This window comes from Calypte anna, chromosome 24 (assembly GCF_003957555.1).
Source record: "Calypte anna isolate BGI_N300 chromosome 24, bCalAnn1_v1.p, whole genome shotgun sequence".
In the NCBI taxonomy this organism is placed as follows: Eukaryota; Metazoa; Chordata; class Aves; order Apodiformes; family Trochilidae; genus Calypte; species Calypte anna.
The window spans coordinates 4,983,780-5,004,924 of NC_044269.1; the positions used below are offsets into that span (position 1 = coordinate 4,983,780).

At 48.5% G+C, this 21,145-nt stretch overlaps 2 protein-coding genes across 3 annotated transcripts in view; both read left to right on the forward strand.

Moving 5' to 3' along the window:
• Positions 1–2,101: 2,101 nt before the first annotated feature.
• On the forward strand, positions 2,102–6,583 carry C24H11orf52 (chromosome 24 C11orf52 homolog). Its single transcript, XM_008492418.2, has 4 exons — positions 2,102–2,401; positions 5,175–5,215; positions 6,025–6,071; positions 6,341–6,583. Exons 1-4 carry the CDS (start codon positions 2,370–2,372, stop codon positions 6,575–6,577), a joined length of 357 nt encoding a protein of 118 aa, XP_008490640.1. The 5' UTR covers positions 2,102–2,369; the 3' UTR covers positions 6,578–6,583.
• A 5,430-nt stretch (positions 6,584–12,013) lies between these two features.
• DIXDC1 (DIX domain containing 1) overlaps positions 12,014–21,145 on the forward strand; it is a 28,770-nt gene continuing 19,638 nt past the window's right edge. For both annotated transcript variants that reach the window (XM_008492416.2, XM_030464898.1), the window contains exons 1-2: positions 12,014–12,315; positions 20,912–21,041. In XM_008492416.2, the coding sequence (XP_008490638.1) occupies positions 12,256–12,315; positions 20,912–21,041 (190 nt within the window). In that variant the 5' untranslated portion in view covers positions 12,014–12,255. The remainder of the gene's footprint in view (positions 12,316–20,911; positions 21,042–21,145) is intronic.

The following is a 21,145-nucleotide window of genomic DNA, read 5'->3' on the forward strand; positions in this document are numbered from 1 at the left end:
GGGAGGATGCCCAGGACATGACCAACAAGCTGGGCAAAGGGTGGCTGGCTGAAGAAGTGCTCCTACACATCTAATTCAGACGTGGCACATGCTGGAGCATGAAATCCCACCTGGCCCTGCTCCGACTCTGCAATTCAAGGGCTGTGGGCTGCTGAAAACAACACGTGGCCAGGGCTGGGGTTGTATAGGGAGGAGATTCTGAGACAAAAGTGCCCAGAACAGTTCAGACCTCCCTCTCCTTCATTTTTTATAGACAGTGCCAGCTTTTTGTGAGCCTGTACCCAACCTCTAAGAGTGTGGGCCCAGCCAGAGGCACCCTGACACCATTGCAGTAGAAATGCACAGCATCAGCAGTCACCACACAGTCCTGTTCTGCCTCTGACTTACATTATTAGCTCTGACTTTGCTCTCCAATGAGTTTGTTCTCTCCAGCTGGGCACTTGCAGGCTCATCCTGTGCCAGTTGCCCAGCTTGTTACTCAAACAATGTCCCTGAGGACATGAAGCCAGCTGCCCCAGCAGTGATGGAGGGAGAGGAGCTGGTACTGCCTGCTGTGAGCCCCTGGACTGTTGCTCTACACCCTGGCAGGCTTTGCACAAAACAAGCTGATCATTCTGCTGAGCAGGAGTGCTGGAAGCCATGCTCTCTGTTAGCCCTGCAGACACAGACTGAGGAGGGAATGCAGCCTGGCAGCCAAATGCTCTCCAGCTCTGCCAATGTTTTTGATGCCTTTCTGTTTCTCTGGTGGAGCTCAAACCAGCAGCTCCAGTATTTGTGAAAGGAGCTGATGGGAAGAGGCTCCCAGACTTTTTTTTTTTTTTTTTTAAATTCTCCACAAAGCAGCAGAGCAGATGTTATTCCAGAATTCAAAGCAGACATGGGCTCACTGAATCAACAGTGTCTGTGGCAAACCCAGAGGCACAGAGCCTGCAACTTCCCAAGCAAGGGACAGACTCCTGAGACCACCCTGAGAACATCTTCCTGTTCTGAACAGGACTGAATCTTATCTGCCTGCAGAAATTCTATCTTAAATTCCCCCTGGTTGCTGTGGTACAGGCTGAGATGTGCAGCTGCTCCAGCCACAAGAAGAAGAGCAGTTTTGGAGCAAGACACAGGCTCTGTGGGACACAGTGCAGCTCATCCAGGACTGAGCTAAGAGAGCAGCTGTACCCTGTGATCCTTCCAAAGCAAAAACCCTTCTCTTCCTTCCTCTTCCTACCTACTTCCTTCCTCCTTCTGGACAGGTACAAGCTTTGTTCTGCCCTTGGGCAGATGATCAATGAAGTTGTAAGCCTGGCTGAGAGTATGGGTCCAGCTGGAGTAGGGGAATACAGCCAGTTCTGAGATAATCCATCAGGAGGGTGAATCAAAACTTAGCCACTTGTCAGCACGCGAGGCATTCAGTCCCACACTGAACTGGGGCTGACTGGCAAATCAAGGCTGTGGGGCAGTTTCCACTCAAGGACTACTTCAACACAGTATCTTTCACCACTGAGTATCAGCTGCCAGAGATGAGCTGCCTGTCATTCAGTCCAGGAATGACCAGGCACAGTCTCAGCAGTGATACAGAGGTAAAATGCACAATAATGTTCCTGTTAGACAAAGGAAGAGCCTAGGAGCTGTATTTCAAGCCTTTAATGATGCAAGTCCTTCATGGGAAGGTATAAATTATTGCCTGCTTGCAAAGGGGGCTAGGACGATCCCCAAGAGCACAAATCCCTAAGAGCTACCTTCATCTAAGTGGCTACATAAAAAAATTGGATTCCCAGTAATGTCCCTGAGGTTACAGATACCTTACTGCCTGCAGCAGGAGCAGCAGCACTGGAGCTGAGCTGAGAGCCAGGTCCCAGCTTCTCGGGGGCATCACCTGCCTTCCAAGAAGATGTTTGCTTTCCCACTCTGTGCCAGCCTGTGCCACGTTATTTTCCTGACATCCTGCTTGGGATGCAGAGATGAGCAGCAAGGAGAGCACTGAAGTTTCCCACCCTGGTGCTGAGGAAGATGGCAAGTCCCTCCTCTCCTCTTTTGCATCACTGCTGCCTTCAGCAGGATGGCGCTGGTGGGAGAGGAGGATAGCAGAGGGACATCCACTGCACAAACCAGAAAGCAGAATTTTAACCCCAGGGCTGTGGCCTGGAGGCGTGCTCACACATTACCCACTTCTTCCTGGCCAGCAAGAGGCGAAGGGGGCAAAGAGAACCCCCGGGGCTGAGGGGACGCCCGGGGCCGGCAAAGCGGCGGTGCCGCGATGGGGAGAAACCTGACACTGCCAGACACTCCCTGGGAATAGCCAGGGGCCGAGCAGGAACCAGGAAATACAAGATCTCTCTGTCCACAGAAGGCTTCTTCTCCATGGGCGAGGGAGCGCCATGGGCAACCTCTGGAGCTGCGGGAGACCCTGGTGAGTGGGGCTGCGGGAAGGTGCGGGACGGCAGCCCGAGGTCCGGGCAGCCCGGGAGCCAACTTTGGGTGGACTTGGCAGGCTTTGCTTCCTTGTGTTGGGCTTGCCAGGGCTCCCGCTTGGCTCTCAGCCCCGCACCTTGCCAGCTCACAGGGAAACCGGGAGGCGGGGAGCGGTGCGGGGCGGTGCGGGGCAGCCCCTGGGTGCCGGGGTGGAAGGAGCCGAAGGGGTTTTGTCCCTCACGTCTGTGGCATTCCCCGGGACTGGCAGCTTGGGTTCTCAGCCAGCAGCTGAGAATAGCTCAGTTCTTAGGAAGGATCTGGTTCAAGTCCCGGTCCTCGCCCCAGTGATCTCCGGCCCGGTTGCACCCCCTGAGGTGTCCCCTTGGGGTGCTGCGAGGAGGGACCCCCCGAGTCACCCTGGGTCACCTGCCCTGTCCTGCTCTGGGCTTCTCCAGCCCTCTCCCTGCATCTCTCTGGGCTCTGTCTGTGCTTGGGAAATCCTGGGTAGGTTTTCCACACCGTGTTGCTCTTTCTCGCTGGGTGGGGAGGATGAGAGTTTAATCCCTTCTGGCTCGTGTTGTGCCCTGGAGCTCCTGCTTACAGAAGAAGGGCACAGTGAGCATTACTCGGTGCCAAGTGGAAGTATTTTCAGTTCTGAGGTGGTACATGAATGCCAGATGAAGTATCGAGGACATTCTCTCCGACGCTGCATTCGTTGAAAGTAGTAGAAATTCCTGGGAGCTTTTGAGCAGTTACAAGAGGGACAGCATCACCTGGTGGCTGGAGCAGAGCAGGAGGTCAGGACATCCTCCCAACCTGAGCCCTGAGCTGGATGGAGCACAGAGGAGTTGGGGATTTAGGAAAAAGGAACTGCAAATATTAAAAGAAAAGCCATGACAGCAAATTTATCCACTGAAGAAAGTTCCTGATGAAGGAAAGTGTGTGGTGAGGTCTGGGTAGCTCTGTCAGGAGGGTGGGCCCCAGGTATTCTCACCACTTGGGGCCTCCAGTGTGCATGGAGAGCAAAAGATGCCAAAATTTAGGAATTTATACAGAACTTACAGTGGAGCAGGATTGTGTAGGACAGCAATCAGGTAGGCATTGACCCAGGGAAAAGGGAAAAAGCAGTGCAGGAGCAGGGCCGTGTGTGCTGTCATGAAGAATACAACGTGCTTGGAGCAGGCTGTGTGTTGGTTACAACATGTTTGACCTGGTTTTGGGAAGAGGGGAGAGGTTTGCTCTGCTCCTGTTTCCTTTGTGGCATCCATTCTAATTACCAGAGAGAGATCTGAGGCTGGGAGATGCCATCTCCTGCCTGGCTGGGATTACCCTGCAGACAGCCTCAGAATAGCTCCAGCCCACACACTGCCTGCTAAGGCTCTTTCTACAAAGAAAGGCAACCAAAACAAGGAAGATGAGTGAGGAAAGCTGATACTGCAGCCTGTCTCCTAGGAAAGGGGTGGGTGTCCCTGTGCCCCCGGGGGCAGCACACCAGGGACATGAGGAGCAGTGTTAGATCCTTTGGGACAGGCACAGGGCCACCTTGCCTTCCTCAAAGCTGCCTTTGAATTCCCCAGGTCTAGCAAGTCTGGTTAATCATTACTGACTATTTTGAAGGTCTCCAAGTTCTCTGGCTGCACTGAAGCTTTGTTTTGTTTTGTTTTGTTTTGCCGTTAGAGTGCCCAAGGCATTACTGCACACTCTGCTCTGCTTACCCTCCTGTTGAAACTGCCTCTAAAAGGCAGCCAAAGGCAGAGCTTTGCTTCAGACCCTGCATTGTTCCTGCCTGTGGAAGGATGGTCTGGCACGTGCACACACTGCAGGATATATAATTCTTGTTTGGAACCATCTGGTAACTCTGAGGCCACACTGAAAGTGCTGCTGCCCACTTTCAGCTGCTGCAGCAGGTACACAGGCCCCTCTGTGACCCTCAGCTGCACATTTGTTGGTCAAAACCCCCCTGACATGCACACTGAGGAGCACCCATACAAGGGCTGGCACCTGCTCTCCTCCATCCCTCCAAGTGTGATGCAATGAGAACATTTCCTGCCTAGAATGTGACACATCCCAGCTCTGCCAGACAAACCCACAGTCCCCTGCCAGCACCAGCCTGCAGACGTTCAGCTCCTAGCTCTGTAGTTACAGCTGGAATGAATTTGGCTCCTGCTCATACCATGTCTGGAAAATAGCTGTATTTGGCTTGTCACACAGGTACACTGAGACAAGGGTTTGCCTTGGCTGACATTAAGTGCATAACTTGTTTGCTTTGCTTGTGACTTAAGTGGCAAACTGAGACCAGGAAAACTGTCTGAAACATGAAACTGGCACCAGGTCTGTGCACAGCTGCTTCTTGAGCAAGGGGTGCAAAGAGTGGGGTATGGGGCTATCAGAACAACTGGTTTTAAGTGAAGGGTTCCATGCCAGCTGAGAGCATGCTCTGCACCTTAAATCCTTGATCACACAGCTGTGGAACTGCAAACCCACAGTGAAATCTGTGCTGATTCACTCTGCATATTGGGCAGGCAGGCAGGGCTGAAAGGCAGGGAGATTTGGGGGTGTTTTGGGGGGTATGGGAGGTGTGTCAGAAGAAGGAAATCCATCTCCACATCTCCCCTTTGGAACTTCTTAATGCAAGGGTTGCTGAGGTTCTGGCTTGGCTTAATAGGTCTGAGACAATTCTTGGGCTTCTCTCATTACCCACAGATGGGTTTGGATGTCATGGAAGGAGAGATTGGGGGATTATTTGGGCTAACATCTCTCTCTAATTCCAGGCATTGCCCTTCACCTTTTAAAAGAAAGACAGAAAAGCAAGGTAAGGATTTGTGACAATGATTTAGAGGACAAGAAGGGGTGGGATGATAGAGCCCCTGGTTAGTTGACATTAGTCCTGACTGTGAATTGGTACCTGAGGCTGAGGTCCCTCCCCATACTCTTATGCACCCAACCTTCCTCAGGAGAAGTCTGGTAGGAGTAAGAAGCAAGATTTAAAACTTAAATAAGTTGTAAGTTGGTTTTTTTTTAAGTTTTAAATGCTTTAAAACTTAAAGCAAGGGGTGTGATGTGCCATGGCACTTGGCAAGGGGGAAGGAAGGGGCTCCAGCATCTCTTTAAAACAGCAGAGTATCACATCGAATCACATGTGAGTACTCTGGATTGGTAGCATAGCAGAAGGTGCATCCAAGTTCTGACATCAGTCCCTCAGAATGAAGTGTAGTCTCTAAGGAGCCCAATTTTATCCTGTGGCTGGGCAAAATAAGGGCTTGAGGCAATAAAGGAAATAACAAAATTAAAACTGGATCTGACTTCTCCAAGGGCCTGACAAGGAAGCTCTCTGTGCTGTGTCTGTCCTCCTAGATTCTGCCAAGAACATTGTGGTCCACAGCATGTTGTCATCTGGGAAATCTGGGAAACTTTTTATTTTTTTTTCCAAAGAAACAAGCCCAAGCTTTCTTCTTCGAGGCAGGCATCAGAGACAGCATTAAGGTTGAGGGTGACAGATGAAGTGAAAATTTTATTTGTGCCCAGTGGGGAAAGCCCATGAGCCAGACACTGCATTTCTGTGTTCAAAGGTGGAACAGCAAACGTTTTTGTTAACCTCCTCTGTTGGTGTTTCTTTTTCAGGAACTGATCTGAGACAGAAGAGCCAACAGCATCAGCCTGACAGGAAGGTAAACAGCTTCCCAGAGTTGTTTTCCTAACTGTATATGGAGAAGACAGAGCTTACCAACACTTCCTAGGCTAGATGGGTTGGGAGGACGTGGGGCAGCTGTGAATCATCTCATCCTGTTTAGATGTTAATGGCTGTGGGAGCAGTGGGGCCCATTTTGCATCCCTCTGGAGCAGAGAGAGCAGCAGGATGAAATGTCTGAGATGTCAGAGAGATGGATGGGGGAAAGATGTGTAGGAGCTGACTTCCCAAAGCTCTTTCTTCCCAAAGGTTCCAACGCAGGAAGATGTCCCAGAATTTCCTCTCTATGCCACTGTGAGTAAAGCCAAGGGTGTGCAGCAGGACGAGAGCATTCACTATGCAGACATCCAGGTGTTCACCACGCTCCGGGAGCGCTCGGCAGCAGAGGTGAAGAATTTACAGATGCAGAATGCCACAGAGTATGCAACCCTCAACTTCCCCCGGCCCAGGCTGAAATATGACAGCAAGAATGGGACTCTGGTATAAAAAAAACAACAACAAAAGGCTTGATGGCCCTCTCCTCCTTTGTCACCAAAAGGATTTCACAGACTCAGAGATGCCAACCTCCTGGACACATCAAAGCTCCCTGAGAAAGTGCAGACAGGCTGTGTCTGCACCTGCATTTCCCTTCAGAGGACACAGACATGCTCTGGTTCTCAGGATGAGTATTTTCCCAGCTGATTCTGCTGACAAGAAACACCTCTTCACCTTGGAAGAGTTGCCTCTGAAGCTGGCAATCAGTCTCCTCTCAGCACTGTGAGAAGACAGACCTGCTCCTTTGCTTAGGAAGGCTAAACCAGAGCTCAGGGCTGCAGGGAGGAGGTTCCTGCTGTGGGACAGGAGCAGATGAGTGCTGCTCTGCAGAGGAATTTGGGAACATGGCACACAGGATTCAATCCTGGGACAAGGGAGGTGTTGCCACAGGATTTTGTGTCGATGCTGAGAAAACTCTGCAATGTGCAGAATGATACCCTGAAGAAATGGCATGAAACCTATAACAGGATCTGTTTAGTGTCTCCCTCCAGCCCCTGCCACTGGAGCTGCAGTCACACACTATGTGCATCCCCTTTCCCCAAAACCCAGTGTTCTGTAACTATCACATCACACCAAAACCAAGGCCAGAAGTGCAGAATTAACTGAGGGGTGTAGGACAATTTCTTTCACTGAAGGGCTGTGCAGAGCTGCATCCTTATCCCAACATGTACAGAACTGAGTTGTGAGCCCTTGGGTCTGAAATGAAACAAGGAATATTTGCTGTCCAGCTGTGAGGCAGCCATTTGAAAGCCACTGACTAGATTTAGGGAAGTTTTCCAGACCTTAGAGTACAGCAGCTCTCTGCACTTCTGAGATCCTGGGAATGAACATTGGGCAACTTTAGAGAGGGCTTCAGACTTTTCCTCCATTTTTCTCTTATTCATGCTGCCAGTTTTCTTCTTTCAGGCTGTCAGTTTTAGTTATAAACCCCAGTTACACAGAGCACATGTGGTATTTGCTGCTAGCACTCCCAGGTACATCTCTGAGAATTACTTTATGGATTGAAAATTCTGTTAATGATGCAGTATGGCAGCACTGAGAGTTGCTCCCAAGCAGAAACTTCAGACACCGAGTCAATGCTTGGCACATTCTGTTCCTAAGCAGTGGTCTGCATAGCAAAACATAGTTTGTGGTACAACCTGGACATGCTGCTGCGTTTTATAAACACTTTGCATATTCTGGATCAGCAAAATGTAAAAAGCATGAAGGAGCTCCTGCTCGTGACAAAAAAATAAAGCTGGGAAGGGCAGTGTTTGGGCTAAGATGGAAGTGTTTTCAGGACCAATCCTACAGTTTTCCTACCTTATTGCCCCTGCTGTCTGGTAGGTCAGCAGGGCTGTTGTAAGGCTAGAGTCATGCTTGCAGGAGAAGGCCCTTTTTTAGTAATGGATACAGTATCATTTTCTACCTGAAAAGGGGTTTTTTTGCCCATGCTGACCTCAATAGGGCTATTGTAAGGTGTACAGCAGCAAACCCCTCATTTATAATGCATATAGCATGAAGTTGCTGGAAGTGCCTGAGTGCCAAGGGTTTCTGTTCCTGCTCTTCCATGTTCCTTTCTGCACTCCATGCCCAGCATGAAACCTGCCTTTTAGACTGAGGGGGGTTGAATGGGCACAGGATTTACTTTCAAGAAGGGAGGCAAGTGACACTCCAGCAGCAGGTCCTGCTAATCCAGCTTCAGGGGAAGCCAGAGGCACAGCTCCAGATCTGCTTGATGCTGGTCAGCAGCTCTGTGCCTTCTTGCACTGATTTGCTGTACAAGAACCAGAAAACAGGCACTGGCTTCAGTTCCAGTCAAGTCCTGCACATCACAGGAAGAAATTGGATTATTTGGAAACATTATTAAGTCTGGGTTTTAGTTCAGGGGATTTTTCTAGAGGGTGCAGAGTCTAACAGGTAATTTTTTTTAAAAACAGTGTAAGTGAAACAGCCTGGGGTTGCAGTGGTACTGAAGTTTCCCTCACCCAGGAGGACAGAAAGCTGCACAGGCACTAAGGTCAAGCTGCTGGGCCCAGGGCAGTGGAAGTTTGCACATCCATCAAGTTAAACCAGTTTGACCACAGACATAGCAAGGACTGGGCTTGGCTCCGAGGAACTTGCTTCCACTTAACCATGTCACTGAGTTCTGTAGATCTGTGCATCACCCCCTTTGTAGTCTGAGAGAATGGGAGCTATAGTAGAAACCATATTTTAATGAGTGCTTCAAAGCCTGGGATGATCATTTATCTCCTGTTCCCTCTGGAGCTCCAGCTGCCACATGCAGCCTGTGCTGGGTGTTGTTTCTGAAGTGCAGGGTATCTTGAGATAACCAAATGCTCTGCATATCAACAGGATTAGCACAGGAATTTTGCCTGTTTACCAGACCTCGAATAGGTAAAATGTGAATGCAACAAGGATTTCTGTAAAGGACTTGGTTTTGCACTGAATATTAAAAGCTTCCAGTAGCCAATCTCCTGTGTTCCCCGAGGCTGTTGCATTTAGCTGTGAAATGAGCGTTAATGATTTACCAAATGTTACCTGAACATTAAAGACGGGATTTTTAGTTTTAAGCAATAAATTTACACTTCTGGGGGAGGTCGTTGCGCGGTCGCTGCGCTGGGGCTTTGGGGGGCACCGGCAGAACTCGGACCTGGGACCCACCGAGACCGGGGGGGGTTCCGCGCATCCTCCTGCCCGACGTGCGGGACCCTTGGCGGTGAACCAGAACCGAATTGCGGGTGCTGGGCTCTGCTTTTCCGGCTCCGACCGGGCGGGACCAGCCCGGGACCGCCCCGTCCCGCCCCCGTCTCCATGGCAAGCAAGGGACGCGGCCGGGACCGCACCGGATCCGCACCCACCGGTCCGCACCGGGCGCAGGTAGGGTCCACCCCACCGGGGGGTTTTCCCTTCCAAGCCCCCGGGATCATCCTGCTCCTGGGAATCGCCCCCATTCCCGATACCCCAATCCCCTTCCCCCGTTCCCTGGGTTCCCCTTTCCCCCCCACCCCAGCCCTGTTCCCGCTCCTGCTGAAATCCCCCGGGCCCGATCCCGCTTCCAGAGGCACCTGGGCCCACACCACCCCTCTGAGGGTTCCCATCCCTGCCCCACACCTCCCTGCTCATTCGATTTTAGTTTTTTTTTCCTCACTTGCAGAACGGGCCCCCCAAAGCTCCCACCCCCAGCAGACACAGAACCACCCTGGCTCTGCCTCCATCATCTGTCCCGCCCCACCCCTGAGTTTTGGTCCCTAAAGATGTACCAGGATGACACAGCCAAGATAATGGTGACCATCTACAGAAGGGTTAGACCCACGCCCACCTTTAATGATCCTTAAAAATGGGGATTCCTGCTGCCATGCAGACTTTCTGAAGGCATTTTACCATATCCATTCTCTTAACTCTTCCAAACTTCCCCACCTCTCCTTTCACCAGACTTCACTCTGGACTTCTAAAGAAAGAGGCAACAAAGAAAATACAGATTACCAGAAAAAATCCTAAATATAACAGTATAGGGAATGGTTTCCTAAAATTATTTATGAGAATCTTTGCTTCCTGGGCTAAATGCACTGAATCAAGTAATACCGTGAGTATTTTACACTGGGGACCAGTACACCTTTGCTTGGCATATTTAACTGCTGCTGAATTTTGATTTCTCCTCCACCACAAATCAGAGGAGATAATTAGATCCTATGCACAGTCGAAGCCAATGTAATCAGGAATAATTTTTACGTGTGTTTCAGGGCAGTTCTCTCCACTAGATCTACATTCATGTGGAAGAAAATACGAAAACCTGAAACCTAAGGACGTAGCCCTTAGGTGTGTGTCCTGCAGGCAATGAAAGTAGGTGGTGACTTTCCTCCTTCATTTTGGTCATATTCAGACGTTTTGTCGGTAAAATGGTTGATGTTTTCCCTCTAAGAAAAATAGATAAGATAGCACTTAAGGTTGCACTTAAGAGCACTTAAGTGTACAACTGAAGAGCACTTAACCATCTTGCCCGGAATTCAACAGGGGAAACTGGAAGGGTTGGGATTATGCAGAGTCTGTCCAGGAGAGGGCAATGGCACCAAGCAAACTGAAACCCTACATGTTGGTTCTGAAAGTCCCTCCTACCAGGAGCAGCTGACACAGAGATCCCTTTGGGATCATTGTCCCGTGCTCCTCATTTTGGACTCATCCAAGCATCAGTTTCAGTGAGTGCTGTTTGCTTCTTGCAAGGATAACACCCAAAGACATCTATTATGTTGTTAGGAAGCTGAAAGGAAAATGTGATTCCTGCTGCAAGAAGCAAGCTTGGAGTCTGAGGGTGAAACACAAAGGTGGGAGAGTTAGAGTTTAATTTCTAACAAGGCATTTGCAGCACACACATGCACCCATGGTGCATTTGTGAGATCACAATGAACAGAAGAATTGCTCAGCATCATCTGCCTCTCTGGCTAGACATCAGGAGTAGTTTCTGTTCTCTGACATTCACATAGTCACAGTGAGGCATTTTTTCTTTAAAGCTGGGAAGTCCCATGTAGAAGCAAATCTTTGATGAGAGGATCTGATGGAAAACACTGTGAGCAGGCCTGGACCTGAACGTGGCACCTGGAATTAGAACCCTGTGCCTCTCACCATGTTGCTGTTCCAGTAGGTAGCTCTGTAGCAGGGATACAGGACTGAAAACGACCTGAATTTCAGATATCAGTCCTAAATTTTCTCGTTTGAGCCAAAAAGGCAGGCAGGTAGAGCTTCTGACTTGAACAGCCTCTCCAGTCCCAACCAGCTTCTTCACAGTTCCCCCAGTATGTTCAGCTGAAAAGGAATTCCTGCATTTCTCAGGGATGGTGCTGCTGTACATCATTTCCTGGGCATTTCCTTAAGGTGAGATGAACTTTGAGAGACTGGAGATATTCAATACTTATTTCTGGAACTACTGCAGTCATTAATGATTTAGAAAAACTGCTTGCATTATCTTTAACTCTACTTGGAAAGTTTTCTTTATTTTTTTTTTCTTCTTTCAACCTCATTGCCAGGGTAGCTGGAGCACTGTGCAGATAAATCTCTGTGCTGTGCCCTGGTTTGCAGCTCCCTGTCTCCAGCAGGCTGCTGACAACGCTGCTGTTTCTTTGGGGCTGTTCAGACGATAGCTGGGCAGCTCCTGCCCTCTTTCCTTCCTCCTTTCCCAGGGAGCAGCAGCACCGCTGCCATTTGCCCTCCTCGGATCTCTCTCCCTGTCCCTCCTTCCCCCCCATCCCACGCCGTGCAGGGCTCGCAGTGTTTGGTGGGTTCGAAAAACCTCTTTTTACACAGCAGGATTTTGTGCGAGGAACGACTGAGCTGGGAAATGGGTTTCAGATGTTCCTCCAGCCCAATCCCGGGGCCTCCGCATCTTGTAAGCGGAGGCGTTTCCATAACAACCGAGTGACATCTCTCCCGCTACTCCCCCAGCAACTCCCTCTCGAGCATGCCCAGTCCCAGCCCCGACTTGGGCTCAAGTCTCGGTGCAGTAACGGGGCTGCACATATGGGACTATGAATGTGATTCCCCATGAGCTCCAACTCTTTGTCTTGGCGAGGAGGAGGAGGAGGAGGAGGTCGCGCCCGGAGCTGGAGGAACGTCCCCGTGTCCCCTGAGACCCTCGCCCATCGGGGGGCTTGTGCAGAATGCTCTCGTGTTTGGCCAGGGGGAATTTACTGGATATTCTTCAGGAGGGCTTCACGGAGGTAAATGAACGTCCCGTGTCTCACCCAGCTCCTTCCCGGGCCGGGCAGAAAGCTTTGGGGCAGCATCTCTGAGTTCTTTGGGTGTTTTCAGCGATAGAGAAGTAGAAAAAATGAGCAAGATCTCAGGGTGGGAGAGCTGTTTGCTAACAAAGGGCATCCTGGGCAGCTCAGCCAGGGAGCTGCAAATCAGCGATAGTTTTTTTGAGGAGTTTGTGGCTGGTTTACAACTGGTGTTTTTATTTTCTTTGCAGCACTTTACTGTTGTACCCGTAAATAATCTTTACTGCAGCAAGACTGTGGGGCAGGGTTTGTTTTATAGATTTGACTCCTCTGTAGAGTATGTGGAATCTTTATGTGTGAAGGCTGTTGGAAAGTCTGTGTATCTGCTTTGTTTACACACGTTTCTTAGGAGAGGCTGACAAAGAACTGGCTGCCTTTATTACCTATCTTGCTCTGTTGGTTGAACCAGGCACTGAAATTCATCTTGGTTAGGAAAATATATTGTTTTAAAGTGTTCTTTGTTTGCTGAGTTTGTGGTTAGGGAATCGCAGATCACTAATGAAACATGAAATAAGGAGCGAGAAGTACGAAGAAATCCCAGAAATCAGATTTCTGGAGCTGCCTGGGGAGTGCCAGTTGCTGTTGGCTTCCTCCTTCAGGGTGCACAAAATGTTGGTTCTGTTGGACTCTGTGGACTGAGGACAAAATGCCAGGGCACTGCTGCCTGGCTGTGCATCCTGCAGACCCTGCTGGAGAATGAATTCCTGTCTGTAAGCTGAAAAGAAATAAAAATTGTGAGGGCTGCTGCTTGCCTTCTCACCTCCTGGCAAGGGTAATCTCCTGATGTGTTTTATTCTCTGGTTTAGAGCACATGGCTTATTTTTGTGTTCAGTGGTTCCTCACCCTTGCAATGCTCAGCCCCCATCCTCCATTCTCCACGGAAAATTAATATCCCTCCTGGGCTTAGCAGCAGAGTCATCCCGAGGAAAACAAACTGGGGATGAAACCTGAGCCTCCGAGCTTCACGCCAGCCACAGGTCTCCATTGATTGCTCTGTGGAACTGTGTAAATACTCCATCCCCTCCTCCAGGGTAGCTCAGTCTCTTCTGCAGCTAGCAAAGGTATTGCTTTAGTTCGAGGATACATTTACTGGGCTTTGGATCCTTCTCTGACAGAAAATAGTAGTAGCCTGTATATTAATAATGCAATTAGTAATAGGAGCACAGAACAGTTTTGTTCTTTTAGCTGTAACATTAAGTGCTAGTCCCACCCTGCCTGTCAGCTTTACCCACAGACTGTTCAGCTGTGGAAAAAAGGTCCCTCTCCCACTGTAAAACCAGATTGACTCTCATGTTTCCCACTTGGGATCTCTTTGAAGGGAATTCCCCCGTGGGCATCATGTGGCTCCTGTCCCTCTCTCACTAAAAGAGGAGCCTGCCTTCCAGATGTGTCCCTGCTGCTTGGTAAGGCTCAGCCTGCTCTGAGGAAGCTAAATAATTCATGGCCACAGCTGGATGGAGCCCTGGTAATGGATGGCTTCTAAAAGCTGTAGCAAGGAAACCCCAGAGGGCAGGCAGTGTATCCCCTGGCCATGGGGCCTCAGCTTCTTCTCTCTCCTTGAGGCTGATGGAATAGAAACACAGAATCGTTTAGGTAGGAAAAGACTTTTAAGATCATTGAATCCAACCCAGCACTGCCAAGTCCACTGCAAAGCTGTGTCCTCAGTCACCACATCTGCACAGCTCTTCAATTAATACCTCCAGGGCTGGAGCCTCAGCCCCTTCCCTGTGCAGCCTCCACCAGAGCCTTTTTTCCCCAAGCCCTCAGCATTAGGACTATCAGCAAGGGAAGGAGGTATTTGCTGTTCTATAGGATTAGGGGTTGAGCAGTTAGGATTCAATCCCTGCCCCAGGTTCACTGGGTGTCTAAGCTCAGATATTGGTTGCAGAGCCCTGGCTGTCCTTTGGCAGGGGCAGCAGCTGTCAAAGTTTTGTTGCTATGAAAGCATTTTGCAAGGAACATTTTGCAAGGTCCTCAGAGCTGGACACTGGGGCACCCAGAGGCAATGTGGGCTGCAGGGTTTCCAGATTCACAGGAAGTCATTTGCAGATTGAGGAACAGAATCTGTGTCCTAAATGTGCCTTTAGGGCAACCCCACTGAGGGTCCTTTCCCGTTTGCTCCATAGGAAAGGCTCCTGCAAGCAGAAAGCAGTGTTCAGTCATCCTGTGTGCTCAGTCTCTGCTCACAAAGCTTCTTCCTCCTGTGTTTATCCCCTGCTAAATAAGGAACAATGCTCCTTTTCATTCATCAAGCATCAGGGAATGTCTCCTGAAACATTGTGTGGACAGAGCTGGGACTTTGGGTGTAGCAGAACCACTTGGTAACTCAGGATGGGTGTTGTGCTCCAAGTACAGGCAGTTCACAGAGGGAAAGATCTCTTGTGGCTCAGCTTTTTGTGTGCTTGCACGGGAACCCTGTCTGGGTGAGAGCTGAGCCTTGAAATACCAGGCATGGGAAAATGCAGAGACACTGAGAGACATCTTGCAGAAATCCCCAAAATTATCCCTAAAGCAGCAACTTGTCTGTGAATGGTGATGGCATTTTTGTGTGGGTGTCTTACAGATGACAAAGGAATATGTCATAAAAAGATTTGTTTTACCTCATTTTCTATCTGATAGTCCTCTGGAACAGAGCTCTGCCTCAATGAGAGTGAATTTGTTTAAGGGACAGATCCCATCCTTAGATTTCTGGACACAAAGTGTGCACAGAACTGGTGGTGTGTGTGGGGGAAGGTACAGTAAGAACCCCCAGGGTTTTTACAAGCAGGATATTGGGGTTAGAGGAGGTGTAGGTAGAAAACAGTTGAATTTCAGGGACAATTCCTGTGTGTGGTGCTATGGAAGTGGCAGGCAAAGTTTCTCTTTGCAGAAAGCACACTTAGAGGCCACTCACACAACTGTGTGGCAAAGGTTTGCACTGCTTGAGGCTTTGAATCTGACCTCTGAAGTCCCAGAAAACCTGTGCTGGCTAGAATTTCATTGGGAATTCAGAATAATCCTTCTGTCTGGATCTCAGCAAAGGGGTCAGAAATCCTTGTCTGACATGTTAGGATGTTGGAAATGTCCCTGGTTTCCCTTAGGTATGGATAGAAGGGTTAAGGGACTCCTGGACCTCTGCAGCTCAGCTGCTGTTTCTGGCTCCTGCCAGATTCTATGGGTTCCTCCTTTTCCAAACTGTGTCCCTGGCCTGAGTCATCTTATGTGCTGTTTATAGAAAATTTGGAAAATACAGATCAGACCAGAAGCTATTTTAAATGAAATTACACCTCCTGCTTTAAAGTTAGTGTTTTATGAAAGAGGAGTCCTGTTTTGGCATCTTTCTTGTCATAATTGGGTGGTTTTCACTGTTGGGTGCACCAGCAGCTATCTCAATACATTCAACAGCTTGAATCACACTTAAGCAGCAATTCTGAGGGAAAAAAAAAAAAAATTCTCCTGGCTTTGGGAGCAGGGAAACATTTCCTTTGCTTGTGAGTACTCATTTTCTGCTTCTACAAAGGCCTTCTCAAACAAACAAACAAAAATGGAACTGAATGGAAAATTACAGTTCCCATCTAATTAAGGCAATGTCAGAAAGCTCAGAAATCATCCAAGACATTAAACATTCCATCCCAATGCAATTAGGCCAGCCTTTGAGCTTTGCTGCCACAGACATTTGGTTCAGTGCTCCTCATGGAGAGGACATTAAATGCTTTTTGTCCTGGGACCAACCTCACAGCACGAGGCTGTTGTCATGGCCCTTGTCAGAGCTGGTGCTTGGGCAGTGTCCATAAGGGCATAAAGGAAAATCAGAGAAAAGATTATGAGAAAGAAAAAATATTCTCCCAGGCTGATTCCCTAAATGCAGCACTAAAGATAGGTTCAGATTCACCAAATGAATGCAGAAAAGCAATTTCTCCCTAGAAGCAGTGTCATGGGAAGCTGCTGGGAGGTCAGGCTGGCTGGAGGCATCCAGGCTAAAGCATTCTGGAATGAAGATTTGGGGAGGTTCAGCATGTGCAATCCATTCATCTCAGAGGAGGTAACAATTCACCTGATCCAGTGCGATGGCTCTGATAATAAAGAACAGAGAAGCACATCAAGGCTTGGTGATCTGCCTGTATTTACTGCCAGGTAGACAGGACTGACAGATAATTGAGATACAGGAGGTGGGGAATTGCACTGGTTAAATGAGAATAGCAAGGAATAGCAATGGAGCTGCTGCTTTTCCCTGGAAAATAACATCATGCCAGTTAATTGTAATGATCAGTAAGGGATTAAAGCTGCTGAGGAAAAGGTGTTCTCCTCCTAGGTATCACTGGCTGGCAATTAAAAGTGCAAAAGAGAAATCCTCCAAACCTCCCCAGCTGCTTTCCTATGGCCACTGAGTCTGAAGCATTTCTTTCTAAGTGCTAACCTGTAATTTGCCACTGGAAGTGGCTGCAAGCTAGGAAATGCCTCACAACTGCAGCAGGCCCCTAATACCTTGCTTTCACATCCTTCTCCTGCCCTGGAAAAGCTTTTAAAGCATCCAAAGGGACTTGGGTAGAAACACCCTACAATGATATGCAAGGAGCTGGAGCAATCTGGGCTCCAACTTGTGGCAGGTAAGGGAGGAACTCTTCCCATGGCAAGGTACAGGTAAACCTGGCCTTTTTTTGGAACACAAAGCTGTGTTAATATAAATAGGATTAGGCTTAACTCCACCATAATCCTAATAGCATGTGCTCTACATAGTAAATCTTAGGCTAGGCTAATGTGTTTTTCTTCTGAAAATCCTGCTTGTGATATTAATATTGGTGCAGGAGTAGAGGAGCCCCACAGAGTGTAAAGTTTGGCTGACCAGGAGCTCAAATCAAAATGCAGGGAGAAGCAGAAAACTCTCGGGTGGTCAATGGCTGAAGTGTGAATTATTCAGGTAATTATTCAGTTATTATGTAGGAAGAGGATACATTAGATAGAGCAATAGCTGCTCCCTCTCTGAGGGCTCTTGGATAGAGCTGTAAGGTAAAGGACTAACCAGAGGAAGCCCTAGGGAATTGTTCAGGAGTTTGGAGCTTCTGTAGGGGCTGGAGTAGCAGAGCTACAGCATCAGAGGAGTTGGTGAATTTGTCCCCTTTTCCCTCAACCAAAATGACAAAAGAGGTGTGCTAGGGATTTCAGCAGCTGTCAGAGCAGATCTGAGCAGCTTTGGGGATCCCCAAAAGGGATCAGGTCCCAAAGACTCATTCTGCATCCTCTGCTCCCTCTGGGTTGTGTTCTCCTGGTTGCTTTTGGGGTGAGTGCCTCTTTCTGCTGCTTATTTAGAAGACACAAAATGTAATGTCCTGCTCTGTTGTCAGGAAGCAGTGTGAAACCACAGTGGAAACAGCCTTGGGGAAGGGAAGGAAAGGAGGAGGACTTCTGGGATGTGCCATGCTCTTGCTTGTTTGTTCACAGCCTCCTTTTTCTTCTTGGAGTCCTCTTGACCAGGAGGAGCTGAGGTCTACGTGAGACTGGATGGGGCACATCTATACCTTGAGCTGGGATCCTGCAACCTGAAGTGGTGTTGGTGCATCTGGTTTTGGTGTCTTTCTGGGGACAAGCACAGGCTAAGGGGTATTTTTGTGGGGTGGAATGGACTGTACAGAGCAGCTGTTCTCGTGGTAGAATACATTCCAGGAAATCTGTGCTTTCTCTGTGCTGGCAGATGACACCTGGAGTACCTCCCAGAACAGATGCCATGGATGCTGTCTATCCATGGATGCTACTGCTTGGTAGTGCTTAGGGCTGTTCTGCTGTGACTTGAGATATCTGAGATATTCAGGTATCTGTCCTGAGTTTTGAACAAATGGAAATGAGTGAAACAAGTTTCACTTTTTTATGGGTCTGATTCATTAAATCCATGGCTGTGGATTAAGGCTTTGTGCTTGTGTTGGAGGTGTGGGCTTTAAGCTGTGGCCAGCAACATCCTTATTATTGCACAGTTTGTCATCTGATGGGGAAGACAGAGTGGTGAAGCAAAGCATTTTGGACTCAAAAATTGCTGCTGGGATTTCTGCCAAGCAGCTTGGGGGCTTCGTTCCCTCACACATTTAACACTGCTTTGCCATTTTTAGGTCACTAAACTTTTATTATTTTATTTTTTTTTTCCCCTTGGTAAGTTCAGACACCTCAGCTGCCAGAAGTGACAACTTGCTCCCTGGGTTTTTAGCTTTGCTGCAATCCAAGTCTCTTGCTGAAGTTGTTGTATCTTCCAGTTTTTGGACACAAACTTGGGGAATGCTGATCAGTGCAACTGTCTGAACGTCTGCAGGAAAATCTTACGCTTTCGTGGAGGAAAAAAAAAGGCAAAACCAGTGAGCCAGACAACTAAGTCTGCTAATGAAATGAAGTCTGCAGCAGTACAGAAGCCACTGGTATGAAGTTACTTTATAATGGTGACATACAGATTCCATTGCCTCAAAACCCTCCTTTTAATCATCATTTAAAACGTTCTTATGCTTTTAAAAAAGACAAAGTTTGCCAAAAAGGCTTTTCTTGTGAATGCATGAGGAATGTTCAGAGAGAAAAGATGGAAAACAAACTTGTTAGTGAACAGATCTCTTTTTCTTCTGAGTGCAGACACAATTATCTGAATGGAAGAACCATGTGGACTCCTATAAAAATAGCAGCTTTTCTGTAGGCTGAGCCCTTGTGGAATTAACACAAGACAGTACAACTGTTTAGAACTTTGTAATTTGAAACATTACAACAAGGTGTTAAACTCAACTGTGATAAGATTCTTTCCCTTAATTGCATAGGCTTCAGGTGCACTTTACATGCTGCAGCTCCACTCTGTACATTTTTACTTAGAGTTAAGGAATTTCTGTAATGATGCAGCATTACTACAGGTAAAGCTCTCCCTTTTCCCTGGTGCTTGTTTGAATAAATTAAAGCTTTATGGAATCTGTGTAATGGGAAGCTTGTGGTTAAGCTCTCAGCCTGTTTTCAGCCTGTTCCTCAGTGCCCACATTAAAATACAGATAAAATACAGGGGTTAAAATACACTTGCAGGAGGTTGGGGATGCTGTTTGCAGCTGGCAAGACTTTACCACTGCTGCTCTGAAAATCAGCACAGGATCCTCAGCTTGGGCAAGAGCAACAAAATCAGGACTTGCATATCCTACAGAGTGCCCAGACACATTAGGTAGAAAATAAAGACCTCTGAAATTGTCTGTGGCACCCATCCATGTCAGGTTTTCCTGCCCAAAGAGGAAAGTGCAGCTCTGATCCTGCTGACCACTCTGCTCCAGCAAAGTCTGCATCAGATTTGCCACTTCTGCTGCCTTTTGTACAAAAGCTTTGGGGCAGTCCTGAAGCTCATCCCCCCCCCCCATCCTCTGCCCTCCAGCCCTCTGCTGAGGGAGCAGAACTGATGGAACACAGGTCCAGTCACCTTTCTGAACCAGCAGACCGAACCATGGTGTGACTGAAGTTGGATTTCCTCTGCCAGGATAATTAAGAGTGAAGCTGTGATCAAATGGTGGCTCTGATGGGCTGGAAAAGCATAAACTCTGAGTGACATGGCTGAGATAATATGGAATGGAGACTTAAAACCTGCTGCATGGGCAGAATAATGGGAAGCTTAGTGAAAAGGGAGGTAATCCCATAAATGGATCAGTTTGTTTACCCTCCCTGTACCATCCCAGCCCTGTCCACAGGGATCTCAGTGTCCCAGGGCTCCTGTGAGCTGAGGGGATGGAAAGGGAAAGGTCGTGTGAATCTGCTCTTTGCCTTTGGGGCAAAAGGAGCCAGAATGGGTCCTTAACACTGACCAGAAGCCTGAGTTCGTTTTCCTGGTCTTCCCCTTGTGACAATGATCCCAGTGGCATGGAGCAGCATCCAGCATCACCAGGTGCTAAGTGCTGCAGCAACCCAGCTTCCCCATGGCCAGAAATAGGAACTGGGCCATGAAGAATGTTGTTGCAGCTCCAAGGAAATGGAGGAAGGGGGCTGTGCAGTTACAACTAATTAGAGTAAATCAACAGGAAGTCTCTGCTGCCTGATCCATGACCTGTTTGGTACAAATAAGCCATGCTGGGAGTGTTGAGGAGGGAAGATGTGGTCTCAGATCCAGTAACTCTGTCCTGGTTGGGTCTTTGGGTAGGTGGTGTGGTTTATTGGGAAGTAACACAGGGTTTCTTCTGCACTGTGTGAGTTTTCTGCTTTCTTGACACGTGGAATAAAATCCTGGGGGGCAGGGATATTAAATGCTGTGAATCCTGGCACCAAACCCCAAGATGACAGCATTGGTTTGGCACCAGCCTACATTAAATGCAACATAAAGCTCTTTTCTCAGCTGTGCTGAGATTGTGAGCCCTGTCCTGCTTGCTCCTCCTGTCCTGGCATGGTGTGAGCTGCATCACAGTGAGCAGTGATGTCACTTGGTGCTCAGCAGCCCTTGGGATGAGACCTCTGGTGTGTGTTTGCAAGGGCAAAAGACAAGGAGATGAATGAAGATGGAAGAAAAGTGAGAGCTGTGCAGCTTCCCCCTGAAAAGGAAATGAAGTGCAAACATTTTGCTTTCTATTTTCAGCAACAGCTCCAGGCATACGTGGCCTGGGTGAATTCCCAGCTGAAGAAGAAGCCAGCAATAAAGCCAGTGCAAGACCTGAGACAAGATCTCCGGGATGGAGTCATTCTTGCTTTGCTAATTGAGATTGTAGGTCAGTAATGCCATATGGCACTATTTTTCATCTTGCAGTTTTAGATTTTGTGTGGAAGGGGCTGGCCTTGGCTCTGACATCTGTCAGGCATGCTGGCAGATGTT

Bases quoted from the DNA above. Each gene is read 5' to 3' on its own strand.
- C24H11orf52 (XM_008492418.2), top strand. From the start codon at position 2,370: ATGGGCAACCTCTGGAGCTGCGGGAGACCCTG. The intron at 2,402-5,174 runs GTGAGTGGGGCT...CTCTAATTCCAG, and splicing joins TGGAGCTGCGGGAGACCCTG to GCATTGCCCTTCACCTTTTA. The intron at 6,072-6,340 runs GTAAACAGCTTC...TTCTTCCCAAAG, and splicing joins AGCATCAGCCTGACAGGAAG to GTTCCAACGCAGGAAGATGT.